Genomic DNA, 25,487 nt, shown 5'->3' with positions numbered 1-25,487 from the left:
GTTGGATGATTAAAGTTAAATCATAACCCAGGTTGAGGTCATAATATGGGGTCAAATTTTGTCCTGAGATCTTCTGACGAAGGACAACAGGACCCAGGTGATTCAGGTGAGCATTGTGGCCCATGGGCCTCTTGATATTGATATGAAGTACATCAGTAATATATTGTTGTACTTTAAATCACCGCACACATTTTATTACTTTGTGCTGGCCATGTTTACATATAAGTTTGTATTTATTGTACATATTCCTATTAGTATATGATTTAGTGGGTGAAAAGCTATTGGATAACTGTATTTTGTATATAAAAAATAAATATATGCTGCCATAAAAAATGCACCCCTCCTTCCTTCTACAAAATTTAAGATACTGCACTTCAATAGGAGCATGTTAAGATTTCATAGCTCTGTTTATTGTTTATTGTTGTCTTCTTCACTGCCATTTTAAATTTGAACTAATATATTTAAGCACACAAGTATAAACGAGATCAGAAATATGATTATTTCATCTATTGAATGTTGTGCTTTTAAAATGTGATATGCCTTTCTTTTCAATCCACCATTTGTTTTCTATTTTGTATTTACTTTACATTTCTGTGTTAATGATTTATTGTACTTTTTATCTACATGTATTCATCAATCTTATTAAAATTAGATGTTAGTTCAGCTCACATAGTGGATCTACCATCTAATTTTAATTAAATGACTATATATTTATCTATATTTACATTTTCAATGTTTTTGTCTTCGATGTCTTTAACAATTGTAATGACAGCCATATGAGGAAGTTGTGAACAATGTGGGTATGATCTTAAAATAGCATGTCCGGAAATTCCAGCAAAAATGAAAGTAGAATGTCAATATAAAATGAAAGTAGAATGTCAATATAAAATGAAAGTAGAATGTCAATATAAAATGAAAGTAGAATGTCAATATAACCAACGCGCTTCATGAAGTGTATTGTCGTGAAGTGTCACAGTTCATACCCTCATGTACTTGCAAGAAAGAAATTTATTTCTTAAACATATACATTTGTATCACAATGTCGATTGAATATACTCAACTGGTTTCATTCTTCATCAAGAATATAAAATATTACAATTATACAACACAGTAATTATTTTCCTGATGAAAAATGCAACGTATACATGTAGTTAAGTATATTCCATCGGAAGTAATATTTTTATCACATGACTACTTGTTCGCGTTTATGTCTACATTTCTGGATTTTGTGCGTTTGTGTGCATTGCAATGCAGGTAAATAAAGCAGCCTGGACTGTGTTCAAGATTGTAGCAGTTAGTCCAAGGGCTAGATATGGTAGCTGATTTGTGCCATTTTACAATTTGTCATCTACTCATCAGAGGCGAAAAGTAGCTATAAACATCATTTTGTTATCTTTTCATTATTTCAGGATGAAAAGTTGCTAAATATCATTTTGTTGTCTTTTTGACTCAAAATAACAAATAGACAATAAAGTGTAAAATGGCACAATACAGCCACCCTACCTAACCCCTAGACTAGCCACCTACCTAAACCCCTTGACTAGCCGCTACGATGTTGAACGCAGTCCTGCCCTGTTGGACATTTTTTTTCTTCAATAAGAGTTGCATCTTTGTGTATTGTACTGTTGACTTTCTCAAAAAGTGCCCCCCTCCCCCCCCAACCATAAATACTTGAGACTGTTACAAACAGAAATATTTTCTGCTCTAAAGTCATCCAATTTGCATGTTGTGCAATCACTAAATTTAACTTGAATAAAAATTTGAAAAAATCCTTGTTGTCCATGAATTTATTTACAGTGAACTGGTATATAATTACTGTACACCTGTTACAGTGAATCTAAAGGTGTGATGTTTATCAACAGTTACTAGATATCATTGGTGCCATAACAACATTAAAAACCAAACAGCTCCAAAGTTCATTTTGTCCTCTTCCTTTTTTCTGCTATCTTCTTTTTTCTTGACATACTTTTGTGTTTTGCCCTGTATGCCTAAAAGTAAATTACCAAAACATATTTATTATTAAGGATAAGCAGGGCAGTGATATGAAAACATTATCTGTCAATGGATTTTTCTTATACTTTGTGAAATCTTATTATAGGCGACCCTCAATACAATATCATATGTCCAAATTATGGAGGGGTTCATGTCATGGTCGGGAGTTATAGGAAGAGTTACCTCCCTGCTAAAAGAGAGTAACATTTATATCATGATCCCATTGACTTTCTCTAAATCAAACTTCTGTTTAAAATCTACACACACTGCAAGTAATGGACACTTTTACTACTTTTTCACTGCTTTTTTATAGTTTAGACAAAATCATAATCAAATGACTGTAAAACTTCATTCTTGTTTTTGACACATTTGTCAAATTTTACAGAAAAATATGTCAATGATTTTTTTCTCTCAAAATACATTAAATGAAATATTTCTATGTACTGAGATTTCTTTTCTTTGGAGAACAAACATTACAGCATGTACAACATATTCACCACAGATGAGTTATATTTTGGAACTCATTTTACACAGATGAGTTATATTTTGGAACTCATTTTACACAGATGAGTTATATTTTGGAACTCATTTTACACAGATGAGTTATATTTTGGAACTCATTTTACACACGTCAGATGAGTTATATTTTGGAACTCATTTTACACAGATGAGTTATATTTTGGAACTCATTTTACACAGATGAGTTATATTTTGGAACTCATTTTAATCTTAATTTGTTCACTTTTTGGATGATAAAACCAACAATTTTGTTTCTTCATAAGTTGTTACCAAAATGTTATTAAAACTCTGCTCGTATAAAGTGAATATTGCTGTAAATATACTTCTACTTACATTTACAAGACTCCGCCTAGTTCTGTAGCTACACTACTTACATTTATAAGACTCCTCCCATTTCTGTAGAAACACTATTACTTACATTTACAAGACTCCTCCTATTTCTGTAGCTACACTACTTACATTTTCAAGACTCCTCCCATTTCTGTAGACACACTATTACTTACATTTACAAGACTCCGCCTATTTCTGTAAATATACTACTACTTACATTTACAAGATTCCGCCTATTTCTGTAAATATACTACTACTTACATTTACATGACTCCGCCTATTTCTGTAAATATACTACTACTTACATTTACAAGACTCCGCCTATTTCTGTAAATATACTACTACTTACATTTACAAGACTCCACCTTTTTCTGTAAATATACTACTACTTACATTTACAAGACTCCGCCTATTTCTGTAAATATACTACTACTTACATTTACAAGACTCCACCTATTTCTGTAAATATACTACTACTTACATTTACAAAACTCCTCCTATTTCTGTATATACACTATTACTTACATTTACAAGACTCCTCCTATTTCTGTAGATACACTATTACTTACATTTACAAGACTCCACCTATTTCTGTAAATATACTACTACTTACATTTACAAGACTCCGCCTATTTCTGTAAATATACTACTACTTACATTTACAAGACTCCGCCTATTTCTGTAGATACACTACTACTTACATTTACAAGACTCTGTCTATTCTCGAGCCATTTTTCTCGAATTGTTTCCAAATCTTCCTTCCTGTAGAACTCATGAATCCCTTCTATATCAGAAAAAACAACATAAAAGATGTCAATGACAGTTTTCTATACATATGATATTACTTCGATTTTGACATTCATTAAAACAATCTACAGTCAAAACCTTCATTTCTAGTAGCCTTGGTCACACAAGCCGTTTGACTCCCAACCAGTAGCTTATGTGACACAAGCTGTTTGTCTCATAGAACACTGAATTTACAAACGTGTAGGTGACCTAGACTACATTTCTAGATGCCTTATCTATGACATGGCACTTTTAGGATCTCCATCACTCAAGTTCTTATTCCAACTAGAAAACTGATGAATCAAAAAGGGCCCTAATAGGATGCCAATAAAACTGAAAATCGAGAAGGGTTTTCCTATTCAGAGATTTATCTATTATCCGAGTATTACAGGGGTGTATCCAGTAATTTTATAAAGGGGGGGAAGGGTTCTACCATTAAGTTCGGTTTTCAAGGGGGAGGGGGTGGGGGGTCCACTCTCAAAATGTGTTATTTTTAAAATCACCCCCCCCCCCTCTTCTGGATCCGTCATTGTATTACTTATTGAAAGCGCTATTATCTTAATATTAAAATTCTTAGGTCCCATAATAATTATTCTAAAACAATAATGACAATAAATCTGAAAATCAAAAGGAGTCTTCCTCTGTCTAATCCACGAATTTTGTATAGAATTGATGACATAACTGCTGCACTACAGATACACTATAATCACAGCTTACTGAGTTATCTAAGGTAAGCAGACACATACTATAATCACAGCTTACTGAGTTATCTAAGGTAAGCAGACACATACTATAATCACAGCTTACTGAGTTATCTAAGGTAAGCAGACACACACTATAGTCACAGCTTACTAAGTTATCTAAGGTAAGCAGACACACACTATAGTCACAGCTTACTGAGTTATCTAAGGTAAGCAGACACACACTATAGTCACAGCTTACTGAGTTATCTAAGGTAAGCAGACACACACTATAATCACAGTTTACTGAGTTATCTAAGGTAAGCAGACACATACTATAATCACAGCTTACTGAGTTATCTAAGGTAAGCAGACACATACTATAATCACAGCTTACTAAGTTATCTAAGGTAAGCAGACACACACTATGATCAGAGCTTACTGAGTTATCTAAGGTAAGCAGACACATACTATAATCACAGCTTACTGAGTTATCTAAGGTAAGCAGACACACACTATGATCAGAGCTTACTGAGTTATCTAAGGTAAGCAGACACACACTATGATCAGAGCTTACTGAATTATCTAAGATAAGCAGACACATACTATAATCAGAGCTTACTGAGTTATCTAAGGTAAGCAGACAGATATGCTATCATCAGAGCTTACTGAATTATTTAAGGTAAGCAGACAGATACACTATGATCACAGCTTACTGAATTATCTAAGGTAAGCAGAGAGACACACTATGATCAAAGCTTACAGAATTATCTAAGGTAAGCAGACAAACTATGATCACAGCTCACTGAACTATCTAAGGTACAGACCTTTTACTCTCTCATCATCCTCAGTGAAGAAGAAGGTGCTTTGACTGATTGTAAAGAGATTGACTGGCATATTTATCCTGCAAAAATTCAGATTTCCCTTTTACTCAAATACATGCGTAATAATTCCTTGTTTCAAAATTTTACATTGCTTATCTGCGTACATGTACACGGGACTTTCATTCATACTTAAATGTTTATGTACAGTACATGCAGCTAAAAAAAGGTCAACATTTTGCAAACAAATATTTTTGCATAATACATGTTGCAGTAACTTTAATTCAATCCTTTGTGGGTAGCAGTCTGAATAAATCTTATAAAAAATTAAAATGATCGAAGCTTTCATATAAAAAACAAAGAATCTTAAGCAAGTGGCCTGCAGGCCTTATCAGTCACCTGAGTATTAGTTAAAACTATCACTAGTCTTCAAGACTATGAAAACTAGAAAAAAAATCCTGTTCTGCATATCTAAGTTAAATTCTAATATTCAGCAACAAAATAAAACAAGACATATTCTTAAACTTAAATGCCTCTGAAAGTGTCTTTACTGATGAGAGACTTTACATAATATAATATATGTAACAATAATACACTTTGGAATGAAAACCCTTACTTCTGGGATCATAAAATTTAAAATATTGGTAAATATCCAATTAGTATCAATAGCATCGAAATTTACAATTTATGTCCCCTTGTCAAAAAGATGCTTCATACCAAATTTGAAAAGAATTGGAATGATAGTTATCAAGAAGTTAAAAATGTTCAATTGTTAATGCAACATGGATGACGTGTGTCGCACGACGACAGACATGAGAGGGCATGATTTGAACAAACTTCAATCTGCACTATGTCAGGAAATTTTCATCCAAATGTAAACTTTCCTGACCCAATGGTTGTTGAGAAGAAGATTTTTAAAGATTTTCCCTATATATTTGTATGTAAATCTTTAATTTTAAATTTTAAACAATATTTTATCATGATAATTCATAATAGGATTGGACAGCAGGTACTGCCTATATAAGTCCTCTCTGTAAAACTTTGATCCCCTATTGTGGCCCCATACGACCTCCGGGGGTCATGATTTGAACTAACTTACAACCTGCACTATGTCAGGAAGCTTTCATGTAAATTTGTACTTTCCTAGCCCAGTGGTTCTTGAGAAGATTTTAAAAGATTTTCTCTATATATTTGTATGTAAAAACTTTGTGGCCCAATCCTACCCTCGGGGTCATGATTTAAAAAAAACTTTATTCTTCACTATAACAGGAAGTTTTCATCTAAATTTCAGCTCTTCTGACCCAGTGGTTCTTGAGAAGAAGATTTAAAAAAAAAAATTCCCTTATATATTTGTGTGGAAAATTTTGACCCCCTATTGTGGCCCTACCCTACCCCCGGGGGTCATGATTTTAACAAACTCGATTTTCCACTATAACAGGAAGCTTTCATGTAAATTTCAGCTCTTCTGGCTCGGTGGTTTTTGAGAAGAAGATTTTTAAATGACCCCACCCTATTTTTGCATTTTTGTGATTATCTCCCCTTTGAAGGGGACATGGCCCTTCATTTGAACAAATGAAAGCCCTTGACCCAAGGATGCTTTGTGCCAGGTTTGGTTGAAATTGGCCCAGTGGTTCTGGAGAAGAAGTAAAAAAAATGTGAAAAATTTACAGACAGACGGACAAACGGCGGACAACAGGCGATCAGAAAAGCTCACTTGAGCTTTCAGTTCAGGTGAGCTAAAAATGTACCACATCCAACTTTTCATCGTAAATAATATGAACTGTAAATTTAATAAATTTGAGCGAATCTAATTTCGGAAAATCCATATCATTACTACGTACTGTGCTTCTTCATCTGATGACATGTTCTCATTGCTGCTACCATCATCCTGTTTCATCAGAAATGACCCTTTCTGAGAAACACTGGTTTCTAACTGTTCAGGTTCTGGAAAAAAAAAACCCACACACAATCTTTTAAGAGATACAAGTGGGATATACATGATGAGTTAGTGGCCCCTATTGCTGTTTTTGTTTCAGGAGTGGGGGTGGGGTTCAAATTTCCTCTGCATGGTTGCAGGTCAAATCAAAAGACTTCGGACATTAAACTGCCCTGAGCCTGTATATTACATTCAGAATACACATTTATTAAAACTAGGTTTAGCTGTACACCATTAACAGATGTGGGGTTTAACTACAACTTTCAAAACCTTTATGTGTCATTAAAGTTCCCTGTGTCACTAGGAATTTCTGTAAATACAGAGATTAAACTTCCCTGGGTCACTAGGAATTTCTGTAAATACAGAGATTAAACTTCCCTGGGTCACTAGGAATTTATGTAAATACAGAGTAGTTCTACTTTAAAAAAGATAAACTCAAAACATCACTTCTATTCAGCTCTGGTTTAAAGGAAGGGAATATGTGAGTAAATTTCAAAATGATGAGCAATCTCTTTTGTATGCTTGCATGTCTATCCACATACATGTAGATGGACGAAGTATTTACAAGGACAAATAAATGTGAGACTGGTGAACCCTACCAGACATATCCTCATCACTGTCCCTACTCTCCTGTTGTCTCCCAAACGCATTAAGGAGAGAGAACTGTGTATCAGTCCTGTCAGACGTTTTGTCGGAGAATACATCTTTAAAGGAATCCAAGGACACCTGATAGAACTTCTCCTTGGTAACCTCAGGAACCTCCTCTGCTGGTTCCTCCTCTTCTGAGAAATCAATAACTTTTCTGCAAAATATAGTGTGTACAGTGATACTGTAACAATGATTGTACAAGAAATCAAAATATTGTTGATTACATAGTAATTTCATTGTGCATGGTTAAGATTTTTTTGTAAAATTAACCCCCCCCCCCCATAAATATTGCTACAATATGATTGACCTGCTGGACAGAAGTGAAATACTGTATAAATTGATTTTTACGCTGGGGGGTGTGGGGGGTTAAGAACACATTAAATTTTTTCCGAGTTCAACATTACAATTGGGGGGAAAAATATGCTGTAACCAAATATAATTAATATACATTGTATATTATATCAAATATTTATAACTATACATGTGAGAGAAATTTATGCGCTTATTACGTGACTGCATAATTAGTGTGAATTTCCCCTCATGTAAATAACCACTTTTACAACTTATATATGTATTCAGATAGTTTACAATATTTAAATCACAGGAACTGTTAATGGGATTAACCTTCATAGAGGTAAATTGATTCAATGTTCACTTACAGAAATTGAAAAACCCATTCTGTGGCTGGGGTTCAATGTGACCATACAGAAAGAGCTCGGTCCAATTTGTAAGCCAGGTTCCGTTTGACCATATAACAAGGGTTCAGGTTTTTCGTAACTGAGCTCAGTAGTATGATAGACAAATGAAAATGCTCATTTTGTAACTATAGGGCTCAATGTTACTATATAGAAATGGACCCAGATTACCAATGATTACAAGCTTAGTCGGAGTGGTACTCTTGAACATATAAATATATGTGAAATTTAAGTAGCAATAAAACTTGGAATGAATCAAAAATCCAATACATACATATACTAACAAGTTAACAATAAGGAAGTATGTACTAACAAGTTAACAATCAGGAAGTGTACTAACAAGTTAACAATCAGGAAGTGTGTACTAACAAGTAAACAATCAGGATGTACTGTACATACCGACAAGTTAACTATCATGAGGTACGTACTAACAAGTAAACAATCAGGATGTACGTACTAACAAGTTAACTATCATGAGGTACGTACTAACAAGTTAACTATCATGAGGTACATACTAACAAGTTAACTATCATGAGGTACGTACTAACAAGTTAACTATCATGAGGTACGTACTAACAAGTTAACCATCATAAGGTACATACTAAAAAGTAAACAATCAGGTTGTACGTACTAACAAGTTAACTATCATGAGGTACGTACTAACAACTTAACCATCATGAGGTACGTACTAACAAGTTAACCATCATGAGGTACGTACTAACAAGTTAACCATCATGAGGTACGTACTAACAAGTTGACCATCATGAGGTACGTACTAACAAGTAAACAATCAGGAAGTACGTACTAACAAGTTAACTATCATGAGGTACGTACTAACAAGTTAACCATCATGAGGTACATACTAACAAGTTAACCATCATGAGGTACGTACTAACAAGTTAACTATCATGAGGTACGTACTAACAAGTTAACCATCATGAGGTACGTACTAACAAGTTAACCATCATGAGGTACGTACTAACAAGTTAACAATCATGAGGTACGTACTAACAAGTAAACCATCATGAGGTACGTACTAACAAGTTAACCATCATAAGGTACTTACTAACAAGTTAACCATCATGAGGTACGTACTAACAAGTTAACTATCATGAGGTACGTACTAACAAGTTAACCATCATGAGGAGCATACTAACAAGTTAACCATCATGAGGTACATACTAACAAGTTAACCATCAGGAAGTACGTACTAACAAGTTAACAATCAGGAAGTACGTACTAACAAGTTAACAATCAGGAAGTATGTACTAACAAGTTAACAATCAGGAAGTACGTACTAACAAGTTAACAATCAGGAAGTACTCACTTTGTTTCAGCTGTGGTTTTCTTTTTCTTTTTCTGTGGTTCCATTTCAAACTGTTTGTGGTCTTCTCTTGTTGGGTCAAAATGAATGGCAGATACATCCCTAAATGTAGGACATTTATTCGTGATTAAACAGAAAGGTATAGAGAGTTATTAGTATACGTACTTAATAATCAGTTTGGATCAACAATCACCACATTCAGTTTCAAAGTGGTGGCCAGGGGATCTTGATGAAAACTGTTAATTTAGTTTTTGTCAGACATGACACTTGATTATACCCCTTACTTTATAACATTTCTACAGTGTACTTCCTACTATTCATTATCACCACGAAGTGTTACCATATATACCATTACATAACACAGGTAAATTATCTGTATAAAAGGCCGTGTGTATAACACCGATAAATTATCTGTATAAAAGGCAGTGTATATAACACAGGTAAATTATCTGTATAAAAGGCAGTGCATATAACACAGGTAAATTATCTGTATAAAAGGCCGTGTGTATAACACAGGTAAATTATCTGTATAAAAGGCCGTGTGTATAACACAGATAAATTATATGTATAAAAGGCAGTGCATATAACACAGATAAATTATCTGTATAAAAGGCCGTGTGTATAACACCGATAAATTATCTGTATAAAAGGCCGTGTGTATAACACAGATAAATTATCTGTATAAAAGGCCGTGTGTATAACACAGATAAATTATCTGTATAAAAGGCAGTGTATATAACACCGATAAATTATCTGTATAAAAGGCAGTGCATATAACACAGATAAATTATATGTATAAAAGGTAGTGCATATAACACAGGTAAATTATCTGTATAAAAGGCAGTGTATATAACACAGATAAATTAGCTGTATAAAAGGCAGTGCATATAACACAGATAAATTAGCTGTATAAAAGGCAGTGCATATAACAGATAAATTAGCTGTATAAAAGGCATAAAAGGCAGTGTATGTCAGAATAAATGTGAATCAATTTTACCACTGTAATACTGAAAGACAAACTTGCTGAATGAAAGTCAAGCAAGATGTGCAGTACCTAACAACAGAGTCTTCATAAATCATAGAACTTTCATACAAGGCTTACTTGAATATGGTTTTCTTTTTCTGAACTTTCTTTAGAGCCTTCGGTCCCACCACTTCTCCCAAGATTTTTAATGCCCGGGATTTTTCGTCATCAATCTCATCTGAAAGTTTGAAACCTGAACGAAAAAAAAAATGAGAATACACAATTGTTTTTGGCATAATACACATAGCTGTCTTCACGTTAGTAAACAGAACGAGTTAAATTACCACGATTTTCTTCGTCTGATGAACCATCATCTTCAGATCCAGATGCATCAATAAATTTCTCATCCATTTTGAATCGCTCGTCATTTTTAAACCTGGACTGTAGCTTCATCAACTGAAACAAAACCCCAAAACATTCAGATTCCATCTGCATGTCCAATATTTATACATTTCGTAGATGTATAAAACTCCTATGCCTAAATAATTTAGCTTTCAAGAATATAAACAGTCACATTGTTGGGGCATAACCAATTCTTCAGACAGATTCACAGACCCTGTTGAATACAGCATGGTATCCACACATAAGAATCTTCTGTAATCTTATCCTCAAGGTGTTGATCTCCAGTTTTTGACTTTGTTTAGAAATAAATCAAATTTGAATTTTGTCAACAAAAATTCCGAAGTACGAACATTGGTGTGTTTGACACCGCACAAACTTGTGACAGTCTCTAAAGTTTTATTGAGAGCTTTATCCATCAACAAATTTAGACTACCATGCTTTTTTTTCTTTACTCTATGCTTAACTTTTATAGATTAAAAATGATGTGCATTATGCATAGGCGTTTCTAACATCATCATTACTAAACATATATAGGGTTTAAATCACTGTATTCATTTTACAACTAACCTTTCCACTATATATTTTTTTACTAACCTCTCCACCATTTAATTTTTTTTACATGCAAATGTTTTCAGCATGTTCAGGATTATAATTTAGGAAAAACTTCATAACTTTTTAAAGCCAATTCAGCTACATTAAAATAATTCTTCAGGCATTGAAAGAAAACTCTCATAAGTATTTATTTTTTAAAATTTTTCAGTAAACCTTTTTGCCTGCTTTCCCTTCAAACTCTGGTCGAACTCTGAATCTCTCCTCATCTCTGTCCCGATCTTCCTCGTCTTCTGAAGAGCTATCAAACAAGGCCGGTCCCTTCTCTCTCTGTAGCTAAATCACAAAAACATGAACAAATTTTCAGTGTTGGACATCTATATAATACCGCATACATTGTAAACTACTCCCTTCTAATTGGTTCCAGTTTTATAATCCACTTTCCATATACAACTAACAATAATCTATTAGTAAAACTATCTTGTTACTTCAGTATTTCTAAGCATTTGTTAAATCAGTCCGCAAAGGATTGAGGCTAAATGGACAAAAACAAAACACAGGCAAACTTTCCCGCAATATACATGATCAATGTTTTGTTGTGTACATACAGTGAATCAGAAACAGATTACTATCAAACTGTTGTTCTAGGCAGATAAAATGGCCTTACCTGAACTTTATCTTTTGTCTGAATTTCATCTTCATTTTCATCTTTCTGTTCATCTTCTGTGTCACTGTTGTCAAACACTATCCTTTTGTTGGGTTTCTGTGCTTTTGAATCCTGAACATGTAACATATGAATGAAACCTTTGTTACAGTATGAGTTTATCGCCATAGAAATCTAACAGTTGTAGAATACTGTAGTTGAACTTGTTCCTTGACAATATACACGTACAAGTAACAAATAAAATGACCACATTGTACTTGATGCTTATGTCTCATTTCTTGATTTTTCTTCTGTGTTTTATAAAATACGTCTGACATAAAACAGTTACATTTGACTCAATGTTTTTGCGTCATTCTACTTTGACATCACAATTGAAGACTTTCCGTCCTGTTAATGCTCATTTAATTGCCTAAAACTTCGGAGCCTTAGCAAATCAAATTGCAGATTGCAAACAGTTGTATTAGAAATGTATTTTCTATTTACAAAACTGCGTCATTTAAATGATTTTAAATTTTATGAAGTTCAACATTTTAATTAATAGAGCAATCACAATTAATTCATTCATGCAGAAAAACTAGGGATAATAACATTACAATATATATATGTATACATGTACTAAAGCCTACATTAACACTTTATAACACACTCAACTGACCAGAGACAGCGCTTGCTTGATGGCCTTCTTTCTCATCTCAGTCTCCTTACTTCTCTCCATAATGGACTCCAACCTTCTTTTGTCTGAGTCCAAGCTCCTCTGCTTTTTATCTTTATCGGCAATCTTAATCGCTCCCGTCTTTTGTAAATCTCTTCCTAACGGAAGATTCACATTATCCTTCGCTGGGTTTTGGCGGTTTTCAGATATTTCACAACCTGCGGTATCCTGCCCTTGCTTATTCGTTAATTTACAATCTTGGGTAGTCTGCACTTCCCCTTTCTTGGCTGTTTTGCTGTTTTTACTTGGAATATTCAGAATGGCAGTTCCTTTAACGGGAGAAGCAGGTGAACAATTTTCGGTTCGTGACTCTTCAACGTTTTCAGTGTTGATGCACTTCTTCTGCGATTCCTTCCCATCATCTGATCTATACAATGTGGAAGTACCTCTAAATGGAGGAATAACACATTTAGGCTTTGATTTTTGTGAGGTGTTTTCAAATGATGCTGTACGACTAGATTGGTTTAGAACACTTTTGTTCACAGCATCAAATTTGTAAGGACTCTCCTCACAAGAGCTGCTCCCTGATACAGAAACCACTGAACTGTCCGACTCTTTCTCTAAATCGTCATCAGTAATATCATCAGGCACAGCATCCACAGAACTGTCCGACTCTCTATCTGAATCGCCATCAGTAATATCAACAGACACAGCATCCATAACAGAGTCTTGTTTCAACTCAATTTTCATTTTGGAGTCTTTCGCATTAAACCTTTGTTTCTGTGAATCTGAGGTCTTTTCTTTGATGGGTCTCACGGTTTTTTGTTTCTGTGAATCTGAGGTCTTTTCTTTGATGGGTCTCACATCTTGGTCTTCTGTTGATTTTAACGAGTCTATTTTGTTATTTTTCTGGTATTCCATTTCAATTCTCTTTGCCAGTCTCGCATATCCTACAGCTGTCAAGCTATCATCACTCTCATACTGAAAATCATTTGACTCTTTTCGACATTCTTGCAATGTTATCCCATCTGAATACTCATTCACTCCCTGTGTAGCAGAGACATAGGAAATTTTATCAAAAGTTCTCCCCGAATCCCTATTATGTTGCTTAGCGACAATAATATCGGTGTCTGCAGACGACACTGACTCACTGTCTGACTTGTCCTCTATGAAATTTACAACACCGTTCACCTTGATGTTCGTATTTGAGGATCCATCTGACGTCTCCTTCGAAACTTGACTATCATTAGATATGTTGCACGTCTTGCTAGATAAACCACCAGCAGTATCTGGTTTAGATCTCTCTGACTCTTTCTCACATTCGTTTTCTACTGACAATGATTCTGAAGCACTAGCAGGAATTCTGGTCTTTGTTTTCGTGTAGGAATGTTTTATTGATTCATAATCTGAATCTGAGTCACTCTCAGCACCTGCTCCAAGTCTTGCCTTGCATTGAGCAACACTTTCTTTCACAGAAACCACTTCAAAATCGTCTTCCTCTCTTTCCTTGTGGTTCACCTTCTTGCTGGTGTCCAGAGTAGAATCAGTGATATGACCACGTTTCCTGCGGACAAATTTGGAGGTAGAGCGGACATCTCCTGTTCGCCTCTTCACCTTTTCAGGATTTTCCTCCGCTAGTTCCCATGTCAGTTCCTCTGTGGTACCCCCAACACTGACCCCTGAGTCTTCTTTCACTTTCGTTAAATTGTGACAGAATTTGGAAGGGTCCACAGTCATGATCTGCCATTTATGAAGGACAATGATTCAGACACACTGATTTACAGTACAGTAGTGAAAGAAGTTTGTATATCATTTTACTGCAGTTTCATTGCTTGATCACTTACTAGTCACATTTCACATCCGAATGAAATTCTAAAATTTACCAATTAAAACTTAATTAAGTGAATCTATTTTTATTAGTGGTTGATATGGTATTATATCATCTCTGACTTATATCTAAGACACCTAGCTATAATTTGAAACTCAAAAAGTATCACAGAATTGCTTCACTTGATTACAATGCTACAATTAAATTTTGTTGCTTTATTATCACAATACGCCAGTTTCGAGATACAAACTCTTCTGTGTAGGAGGTGCATTTAGTGGAACTTTGAATGACTAAGTGGGACAGAGTGGACTACAGTCAACGAGGAAGACGATGAAATGTATTAAAAGCGGCTTCTCTTTTGATATGTAAATGTGGGAAATACAAAATACTATCGAAAGAAATGGTTAACTAAAGTGGAAACATAAAAACAATGTCATATTTGCAAGTAATATCTTAGATATGGTACTTATGACCAACGAAATAACGTGATATGATAAGAATTCTATGTATCTAATTACTCCCTAAATACTTATCACTTACTTAGTTTGTGTATCAGTCGAATTCGGGTGATCAAATAGCATATGAGAAACTTACTGAGTACATTCACTTACGCAATGATGAATATTAGTCCCACTCCCGAGTGTAAACAAATTGTTTCGCGCCTCACTATGTACGAGAGTTCTTCAAAAGGAAATAACTCAGGCGTATCTCAAAACCGGCGTATTAGCTTTGTTTTTCATTGAGGATTAAAACATAATCTCTGAAGTAATTTTACAAAAGGAAAGATTCCTGTTATTAACAAGTATGCCATATAATACAAGCCGGGCTTGAAGCTAGCTTTTTATGTCACCAGTCCAGCCGGACTGATGGGGTATAATTTCAACCAGTCCGCAGAAAAATTTACCAGTCCACCAGAGTTTTTCAGAAATAATAAAAAATATTTTGTTCATGTTTTCAAAATAAAATAACAGAATTTAACTTGATATGCCTCAGACAATATTGTAACACTTATGTGAGATTTATATTTACTAATCTGGTTCATCTGATATCTACAGAGGAATGCCAAATGTGTGTTTAAGATTCCATAAGTATGTTTTCCAAAATGATATTTTGGAAAATTGACCAGTCCAATCGGACTGACTAAAACAAATGTCAGTCAGTCCGCCAGACTTTTAACCAGTCACAGACTGACAGACATATGTTAATTTCAAAGACATGTATATCAGTGATTCATTGATGTAAACATTTCTTGTTAGTGTAGGAAATAGATAGCTTTAGTGGATGACACACAAAGGATACTTTCTTGCTGTGTTTGTTGGTGATGTGGACGACCGGTAACACTCTGCCGTACTTTCCCACCACCCAGTCCTATAAATAGAATACAACACTTAATGTCAGTCCTATAAATAGAATACAACACTTAATGTCAGTCCTATAAATACAAATACAACACTTAATATCAGTCCTATAAATAGAATACAACACTTAATGTCAGTCCTATAAATACAAATACAACAATTAATACCAGATACTGTCATTTCATCATTTTTCACTTAATACCAATTTTCCTTGTTTTTACAGTTATGTAGACTATGAAATTAAGTAATCCATAACCACACATTTTGATCATAAAGGCAAGAACTAAGAGGTGTTTTCCACAAAATTGCTCATCAATGAAACCTTATCTTTTGACAAATCCACAAGTTTGATGCAAACAAAAATGTCAAAAACCACAGTACACTGGAAGCAGATGCATGCTTACATTATACTGTAACCTAATTTTTTGGAGTTTATTAATAATTAAATACGCCTTTACAATACTAGGGAGTATGTCATACATCTGGTCCATGTGGATAAATACACAATCACATTTTGTATGCAAAATTTTGCAAAATGTAGGTAAACAAATATAAGTGAGAACTGTTAGAATATAGTGTAAAATTACACCTCTCCTTGTATGGAAGTCCCAGGCACTGCTCCTCGCATCTCAAAATCCTGGATCCCCAACTCATTTTGCAGTGGATCATGATGCATGCCTTTCTTTGGTTTCACTTTTGATTCCACAGCAAAACCATTCTCACGTTCTTTGATCAATCTAGATGCGACATTAACACGGATCATAATATGTACATGTACATGACAGAAAGGGTTTTTTTTGGTTTAAATACATATCAGGTAGGCAACTGATTTTCATTTTTTATACCTGGTATACAATCTAGGATTTCTTTCAAAAGAGGAAATTATGAAAAATATTTCATATATAACAAAAATATCACCAATGTACACCCAAAATTGCCCAAATCGTTCACTTGAATCACCATGATCCTATTGTTGTTCAGCTATCATGATTCTTGAAAGATTCTTTTTTTTTTTTATTACTATAAAAAACTTTGACCCCATATTGTGGTCCCAACTTATCTCCAAAGGGTCATGACACAATCAAACTGGAGTTCACACAACATGGGGATACCTTAATCCCAAAATCACCAAATCAACCTGCTGTTCTGCAGAAGGTCAAGGTCACAGGGTAAAAGATAATGGTATGAAATAAAACGTCTTGTCATAAGATTTACAAAATATGAAAGTTAAACCTTTAAAGAGACACTACAGCTCATTTTCCACATTTTAATAAAGTGTTTTTTAAAACATGTATTGATAAAATGATAAAATTCATATCGATACTGACAATTTTGAACAATTGGGATGCATCAATTTACTCTCAACTGCGCTTTGAAGATCGTTCGGAATTCAAAGGTTTCTTCATTCTGACTCGGACTTTTGAATGCTTATTTACATCACGTGGTTTTGAATGACAGCAACAGTGTTGTGTAGGAAATTATTTAAATTCCCCTTCAAGGAGGTCCACACTCACCTTTCAAGTATAAGAGTGTTCCCTGCTCCTTAAAATAAGTAATTATATCAATCATTATTTCAACAGAAACCCGTCCATGTTCCCATTGATCGATGTTTTTACAACTAACACGTGTCGTGTTCAGATAAAAATAGCACTTACTTTTAAAAGTAGTGTCTTCGCAGCTAATCTCAATGGCAGATTTAAGGGGGGGGGGGGGGGGGGGGGGGGCAGGATCCCCCCTCCCTTTTACGCCACAGATTTTGAATGAAAATCCAAATTTTGCACCAGAATGCCCGATTACTGTGGCTAACCTTTGACTTTCACACTCCCTTCGGAAATCCTAGATCCGCCACTGAGTTACATGGGTTTCTCCGAACTCTTTGTTTTCCAACGGTCAAACTGATACCATGGTAAATTCTATTTCACGTATGAGTTTTATCTCATTCTATTTTTACCTCTTTTCTCACAGAATCTGTCAAAATTCTAGATCTATCAACTACACTTTCTCTCACTGGACGACATGCTGCACTGTTTACTGTCTATGTGCATGCGTCTGAAGACTGAAAGGAGGAGACTCGATATTTTTTGTATAGGCCATCAAAAAGTATTAATTTTTACGTTAAAACGATAATTTTTAACTTTAGATAAATGTTATTTTCGCAAAGTTCATACTTTCAACAATGCAACAAAAATTGAGAAAGCACTAGGAAAATTGTCATTTCATGATTTTTGCGCAAAATGAGCTGTAGTGTCTCTTTAATAGTTAAGGGAGATATTGAATAGGTTAGGTTTTCTTAAAAGTAGGTCAGTCTCAAAGGTCAAGGTCACAAGGTTAAAAACGTTGGTGACACACAAAAAGGTCTTGTTGTAAGGAATGCACTTATGAAATATGGGAGTCTTATACCTCACCATTCAAAAGTTATAAGCAAGGTTAATTTTTTGGACAGACAGACACGGCAAAAACATCATGCCCTCTGACTATACTTGTGGGGGCATAAAAAATCCACACAACATGGGAACATTTGTAATTGGATATGATTAAGTGTGGCCCTGCTACTCTTGACAGAAAGTTGTTTTCATTTCTCTACACATTCCCATATAAAACTTTGATCTCTTAATGCAGCTCCACCCTACCCCTGGAGCCCCTGAATTAAACAAACTTGAATTTGAACTACCTGAAGATGCTTGCATAATATGACTGATCATGGCCCTACTGTTGAGATGAAGATTATTAGTGATTCATATGTAAAACTTTGATCCCCTATTGTGGACCCAACATACCACGAGGGGTGGGTGGGGGGTGTCATGATTTGAGTAAACTTCAATTTGCATTACCTAGGGATGCTTGTATATTAATATGACTAATCATGGCCATGTTGTTACTGAGATGTAAATTTTTAAACATGTTTCCATATATTCTCATGTAAATTTTGATCCCTTATTGTAGTCCCACCCTACTTCCAGGGGAGGGGAGGGGAGGGGGGGGGGGCATGATTTTAACGAACTTGAATCTGTACTACCTAGGGATTCTTGCATATTAATATGACTAATCATGGCCCTGTTGTTCTTGAGAAGAAGATTTTTAAAGATTTTTTCCTAAAAATCCGAATGTAAAACTTTGATCCTCTATTATGGCCCCACTCTACCCCAGGGGCCATAATTTTAACAAATTTATTTAGCTAACCATCTGAGCTACTCAGCTAAGCGATGACATTTGAAATCGATAGGCAAATATTGCTGATATCTATATTTTCATCCATGTTTTAAAAGGAAGTCAGCCATCATGACAATGTAGAGTACTCTCCTTAAATGGAAAAAGATTTGAATTTCCATGTACAATGTATATATGGAATCAGTTTTTATCTAGCTTTTTTAAATTAACTTTAATATGCGATGCTAACAGTATAGTGATTATATCCCAGTCCCTGAACCTCAGCTGTGTCACCTTCAGCTCAGCCTTCCTTATGTTAAAATTGGCTGCTGAATTTAGCCAATTTTTAAAACTGGTCTATTAAACTATCTATGTGTGGTCTGTCATATATAATACCTTTTCAGAAAGTCTTCTTTAGCCAGCTGCAGTTTCAGCTGAGAACCTTTCCACTTTGTTTTGTTGTATACGCTGAAACCTGTTAAGAGAACAATTTGAAATGCATACACATACACGACATAAAGGCTAAAAAAAACATACTATGTCAAAGCTGTTCAGACGAGCTTGAGAAGAACACTGTGATCATTCTATTAGAGACATGTCTGTGTATGGAGTTCGATGAGTGCATCTCTAATACTTCATTCAGATACGAGATAAACATAAAACAGAGCATGTGGACAAATGACCAACACAACATGCCATGGTCATTCACATCCATCAAATGTAACTATTCTATATTTATTTACAGGAATAAAGATCATTTGAATTTCCCTTCATAATACAATAGTATTGTACTAACTAAAATATCTAACCAGAAGATTTTAAAATACACGGTGTAACAATAAAATACTTACATTTCGACAAACTTTCCTCGCTGATGTTCAAATTAACATATGCAAATGTCTTGTCCAAAGACTCTAAAAAAAAACCACACACACAAATAATGCCTAATAAATCAATGACATACTAAAATTCAGCTGGATGGATGCCAATACTGTCTCTTCAAGCTTAATTAACATGTATTCAGTATAAGTGTAACGGTATACGTTCAGAGATTTATCTAGGCAGTTTTTACTACCGGTAAATGGGTACCTTTCCCCTTTGACAACTAATGAAAATTTCCCCTTCCACAGGTAAAAATTCCCCTTCCACAGGTAAAAATTCCCCTTCAATTATAGAAACTTCGCAAAACTGTATGAGAATTTTAAGCAATATCATTTGTATATAGATCTACATATTTTATATCATTTTCTATAATTATCAAAGTCTTACAATATAGATAAAGAATAAGTAATCAATCAATTTGTATGCCAGTTTTGAGATATTATAATCTGAGGATGTCCTCCACCCCACCCCCTCCCCTGGAAGCTCACGACTGCATTCTCAAAAATTCCCCTTAAATATGAAATGGGTAGTAACATCTAAAAGCTGGATAAATCCCTGACGTTACATGCTAGAAATTTTTTAAGCAAGATAAGAAATCGACAAGCAAAGTCAGAGAATTGTGGTCTTCTGCTTAGGGTTATTTTGTGACAGTGTTACACTGTTAAGAACCTTGCACTGCAAACTCTTGACTCTTGTAATCATAGAATTAATGATACAGATAGCTAGCACAAAATGTTTAATCTAAATTTCATTTTGATAAAAAAAATCGACTCAATGACAAAACAATAAGTCTGTGTGGTTGTATTATATTGGTTAATAATATCTAATTAGTGTGCAGTGTAACTTATTATTGCTTGTTGTTTCCGGGGAGTTGGGGGGGGGGGGGGGGTATTATAGAAAAATGAATGATTTAGATACTTTTCTGATGATTTTAAGGTATCTTTCCAGTCTTTTGGATAATAATCAATTTAAGAAAAACATATGAAAGGTTATAAGCATTTCAAATCTTCATGTTCACTAGAAATTCCATAAATTGGTATACATACTAGGCAACAGAACATATTCAAGTACATGTACGGTGTACCTACAGTAGTTCTTTTTTTTTTTTCATCAAAAGGTTTTGAAAAACACCATTTTAAATTTCAAAACTATATGTTTGCTTCAAAGTTTTACCTCCATCGGTCTTTTTCCTTTTTATTTCTACATCTTCCACTTCTCCAAATCGCCCAAATCTGTCTCGGATTTCCCCCTCTGTCACCTCCGGAAACAGACCTCCGATAAACACTCGCTTCATACTCACTAGAACATCAAAATCTAAAATTCAAAATGGAAATCACTTCATTTTATACTGTCTTACTCTGAAAAGAACCTTATAATATTGTAGGTATGGTAACAAATGGCTGTCTTATTCTTGATCTCATCTGTAAAATATATTTCCAAATTTGTAATTTCACTTTTGTTACAAAATGTACATGTATCCAAGGCACATCCTAAGTATAATTTAAAAATTTGTCTACAATCTGACTAGGAATAAGAGGTGAATGACTCATGAAGCAGTGTTCAATTCATTTCTTTACGTTTTACATTTCGTAATTTTTCATTATTTTCCGTAAATACATTTAGCGGGTTTTTGAGCTCATGCAGGAGCGCTTTTGCGCTTAGTATATATAATACTACTGGTCAGTGTTCGGGCAGTGCGAGGTTCGTTACAAGCAACAAAGGTCGCTTTTGTATTTCTGTGCCTTTGCCTTCCCTCCCACCCAGCCCATTTTCAGTTTTGAATTCATATGCTTTCATTAGTGATTTTTCAGCTTTGTCGATTTGATGTTTGCTTATTAAAAGCGATCTTGTAACGAACACAACCAACCCATTCACTTTTTCTGTTTTGTTTTATTATCAAATAGTCAAGAAAATATTTATTTTCGGACGAGGGCACTGAGGGAGAAAATTAGATTACTGAGGTGTCAAGACAAGGTGTATATATGACATTGATATTACATATAAGTACTTAAGGATTGGGTGTACAACACGTAAAATTTTGTTGATTTATAAAACAATTACTATGTAGAAACAGAACCCGCCAATTTACATCACCTAACCCTCCAACGACACTCAAACCTAAGAGAAGCTCATTACAGTTAAAACTGTTTTGAAAGTTATCTTCCCTCACTCAAAATTATCGATAAAATGAAAAATAAATGATCAGATTATGCCCAGTGACCTATATTTTCGTAAATTTTCATATACTGGTAGACAAAAAAGTCTTATGCACAGTATCTTTTTACCTAGCGCTTTTTTGAGAAAACATTTTTTCATTTATTTTACAAGCCTAAAATGAGTACTGTATACCATATGTAATAACTTACAGTGTTAATTTTCAATATGTCCATGGAGTTACTTAGTGAATGTGATTTCAATGAGCAAATGTCACTAGTATTCACTCTAACACATGTTTTCCATTGACAGATAAGTAACATTAGGCTTAAATAACATCTAAAATAAATGAAATAAATAAATTTCACCCAAGCTATGATCATCGCATAATCACTCCCCTGCACCATGTAACAATGGGTGTAGCTAATGGCTTTCATTCAAATCTATCCCTACTTGCCCATATAGCAGAGGGCCAACCTTTTACCTGAGTTATCAAATCAGAAAGTCGTCAATACATGCATTAGTTCGAACCTAATTAAGACACAAAAATAGATAAATGATTGCCCATTCTCCAAATGCTCTGACAGCATTTAAAAGAGTTGCATATACAACAGATCCCATGTCATGACAGGAGTTGTAGAACTTGTTCAAAAGTGAAACCCATAAGAAAAGATGTTTAGTGAAAGAACATTAATTTGCCTGGGGGTCTCTGTAATAAATTTAATCGAAATCACAATGCTCACTTTCGAATTTTAAAGTAAAAGTGCAGTTCTGAGTCCCTATAAGGAATCCAGGTCTCACATCTGGCTCTGTTTAAATGCAGATTTGACAGCTGACCTAAGGTCACAATGGGGGATCATTATAATTAATATATTCTTTGAGAGTTAAATCATTATGGACTCCAGTGTTTACATGTATACATGATGCTCGTAAAAATAAAAGGCATGCACAATGTTGGCAGAAATAATACACGAACCTGAAGTGAGTGGAGGTATTGTTGATATGGTGTCTGGTGTAATAGTATATATAAACAAGATGGCCAAGGTCACAAGGGCAAATATCTTGGTACCAGTAGAAAGATCTTGTCAAAAGAAATGCTCATGTACAATACGAAAGCTCTAATATTTACCATTTAGAAGTTATGACCGATGTAAACAAAAAATAAAAGTTAAATGTCAAGGTCAAAAGGTTTAATACCAACGGAAAGGTCTTGTTACAAGGAATACTCATGTGAAATATCAAAGCTCTATCACTTATTGTTCAAAAGTTATTAGCAAGGTTAAAGTTTTCAAAAAGTAGGTCAAACTCCAAGGTCAGTCACGGGGTCAAAAATGTTGGTACCCACGGAAAGGTCCTGTCACAAGGAATACTCATGTGAAATATCAAAGCTCTATCACTTACTGTTCAAAAGTTATTAGCAAAGTTAAAGTTTCAGAATGACAGACAGGACAAAAACAATATGCCCCTCGATCTTTGATCTCGGGGGCATAAAAAAACATAGATAAATCCCTGAATAGATATATATTTCTATACAGGGATTGGTCTATGTTTTTTTCCACTACCGATGAAGGGTCTACCTTTCCCTCTTTGAAAACAAATATTTCCCGAACGTTCCACAAGTTAAAATGTTCCTGTAAAAACTACACAAAATTGTATGAAAATTGTAGTAAAAATCATTTTTATATATTCTAAGTAATTTTGTATAATTGTCAAAAGTCTTAAAATAATATAGACAATAATCTAATGGTTAACAATCAATTTATATGTCTGTTTTGAGATGTCATAATTTGGGGATGCCCCCCATCCCCTGGAAGCTCACAGTTGTAGTCTCAAACATTCCTCTTAAATATGAAATAGGTGGTAGCATCTAACAGGTTGGGAACGCTTCCCCTATCAGTCTATGCGAAAGACATCGGACCGTCGAACCTGACCGATGTACAGTGCCTGAGGTCCGATGCATAATTTTTTACACCGGACCGAAATGTCCGTTGTCTCAGTGTCCGGTTTTGAACTTTACTATTTTGATGCGGAGTCATTTAAATATTTGTTATAAGGAAAAATAGCACACAAATCCAAATATGTAAATGAATGTGATTAAAACCGCATGGACCATCTAAAGTAATATACGGGAGGGATCCCTGGTATAGTATTACTAGTATAATAAATAAGATTTCCTTGGTTTTGCATTTTCACTTGCTTCACTTTTTTACATTAGGTTTTTCAGTCTGACAAAATTTGGTTCGGTCCGGTGTGTTCATTGATTACATAGGACCGAATGTCCTGTGTGGTCCAAAAAACTTTCGCATGGACTGCCCTATAGCGAGATATTCTCGCTAAAACGCGATTATCCCTCTTTAGTGAGAAATAAACATTACCATAAACAGGTGTTTTGGCGTCTTTATTGAAAATAATGGCAAATCCCGTGCAACGCTGAATAAGTGCAACACGCACTCAACATGATGCGAATTGTTTCTATGAAATTGACAACAAAGTAATGAAATTGCATACCAAAGTTGCTGCGTAAGAGGGAAGCAGTCTGAAATCCAATACACATCGTGAGTGTTTTTGTTTTGATTCATATATTTGCAAAAGTATCAGACATTTTAGCACTTTTTCTTCTTTTCACGTGAATCACTAAAAGATGTACTCCGCGGGTGTTTTTCTCTGTTGTACGTGATATATTTATTCTCGCTAGAGAGGGATAATCGCGTTTTAGCGAGAATATCTCACTATAGGGGAAGTGTTCCCAACCTGTCTAAAATCTAGATAAACCCTAAATCATTGAAAGTAGCCTATGACATGTGACAAGGCTACTTTACCAGGGTTTCCGGGATATAGTTTTAGAGTACTCTGATGAAAACTGTGAAGATAGTATTTCGTATATCGATACTTTAAACGTTTTGTTGTTGACTTCCAAAATATTATCCATGTGTACGTGTACCACAGAAAAGTTTAAATCGTTTACTTCTTCTAAAATGCATAATGAGTTTACTACATGTAACCAACATCCAAAGATTGAAGAATGGATCATAACTGTATATAACATATCATTTAAAAGCAAACATTGTCCACACATAGTACTTATAACTTACCCAAAAACGTTGAACCATGCCTAACTTTCTCGTTGTACATTAACCGGAAATACAAGATGGAAGA

The 25,487-nt window shown here is 34.6% G+C and overlaps 1 protein-coding gene across 2 annotated transcripts; it reads right to left on the bottom strand.

Annotated features, from left to right (window-relative positions):
- Window positions 1-1,771: 1,771 nt before the first annotated feature.
- Window positions 1,772-25,487, bottom strand: LOC125655735 (nucleolar protein 8-like). Of its 2 annotated transcripts, XM_048886183.2 has the most exons (18): window positions 25,424-25,468; window positions 23,308-23,412; window positions 21,351-21,491; window positions 20,147-20,209; window positions 19,692-19,770; window positions 16,738-16,885; window positions 16,090-16,158; window positions 12,966-14,702; window positions 12,314-12,424; window positions 11,863-11,982; window positions 11,040-11,151; window positions 10,834-10,948; window positions 9,735-9,833; window positions 7,664-7,866; window positions 6,970-7,072; window positions 5,135-5,211; window positions 3,543-3,625; window positions 1,772-1,988 (listed from the first exon to the last, which is right to left on the bottom strand). In XM_048886183.2, exons 1-18 carry the CDS (start codon window positions 25,461-25,463, stop codon window positions 1,917-1,919), a joined length of 3,477 nt encoding a protein of 1,158 aa, XP_048742140.2. In that variant the 5' UTR covers window positions 25,464-25,468; the 3' UTR covers window positions 1,772-1,916. The 2 variants fall into 2 exon arrangements, with proteins under 2 accessions (XP_048742140.2, XP_048742139.2); XM_048886182.2 differs by lacking the exon at window positions 23,308-23,412 and having other exon boundaries at window positions 25,424-25,487.

Source organism: Ostrea edulis, chromosome 7, assembly GCF_947568905.1.
Source record: "Ostrea edulis chromosome 7, xbOstEdul1.1, whole genome shotgun sequence".
Taxonomy (NCBI): domain Eukaryota; kingdom Metazoa; phylum Mollusca; class Bivalvia; order Ostreida; family Ostreidae; genus Ostrea; species Ostrea edulis.
This window is presented reverse-complemented; position numbering and strand designations above follow the sequence as displayed.

Bases quoted from the DNA above. Each gene is read 5' to 3' on its own strand.
- LOC125655735 (XM_048886183.2), bottom strand. From the start codon at position 25,463: ATGTACAACGAGAAAGTTAGGCATGGTTCAACGTTTTTGG. The intron at 12,425-12,965 runs GTCAGTTGAGTG...TTACATGTTCAG, and splicing joins TCAAGCAAGCGCTGTCTCTG to GATTCAAAAGCACAGAAACC. The intron at 7,867-9,734 runs GTGAGTACTTCC...TATATTTTGCAG, and splicing joins AAAACCACAGCTGAAACAAA to AAAAGTTATTGATTTCTCAG.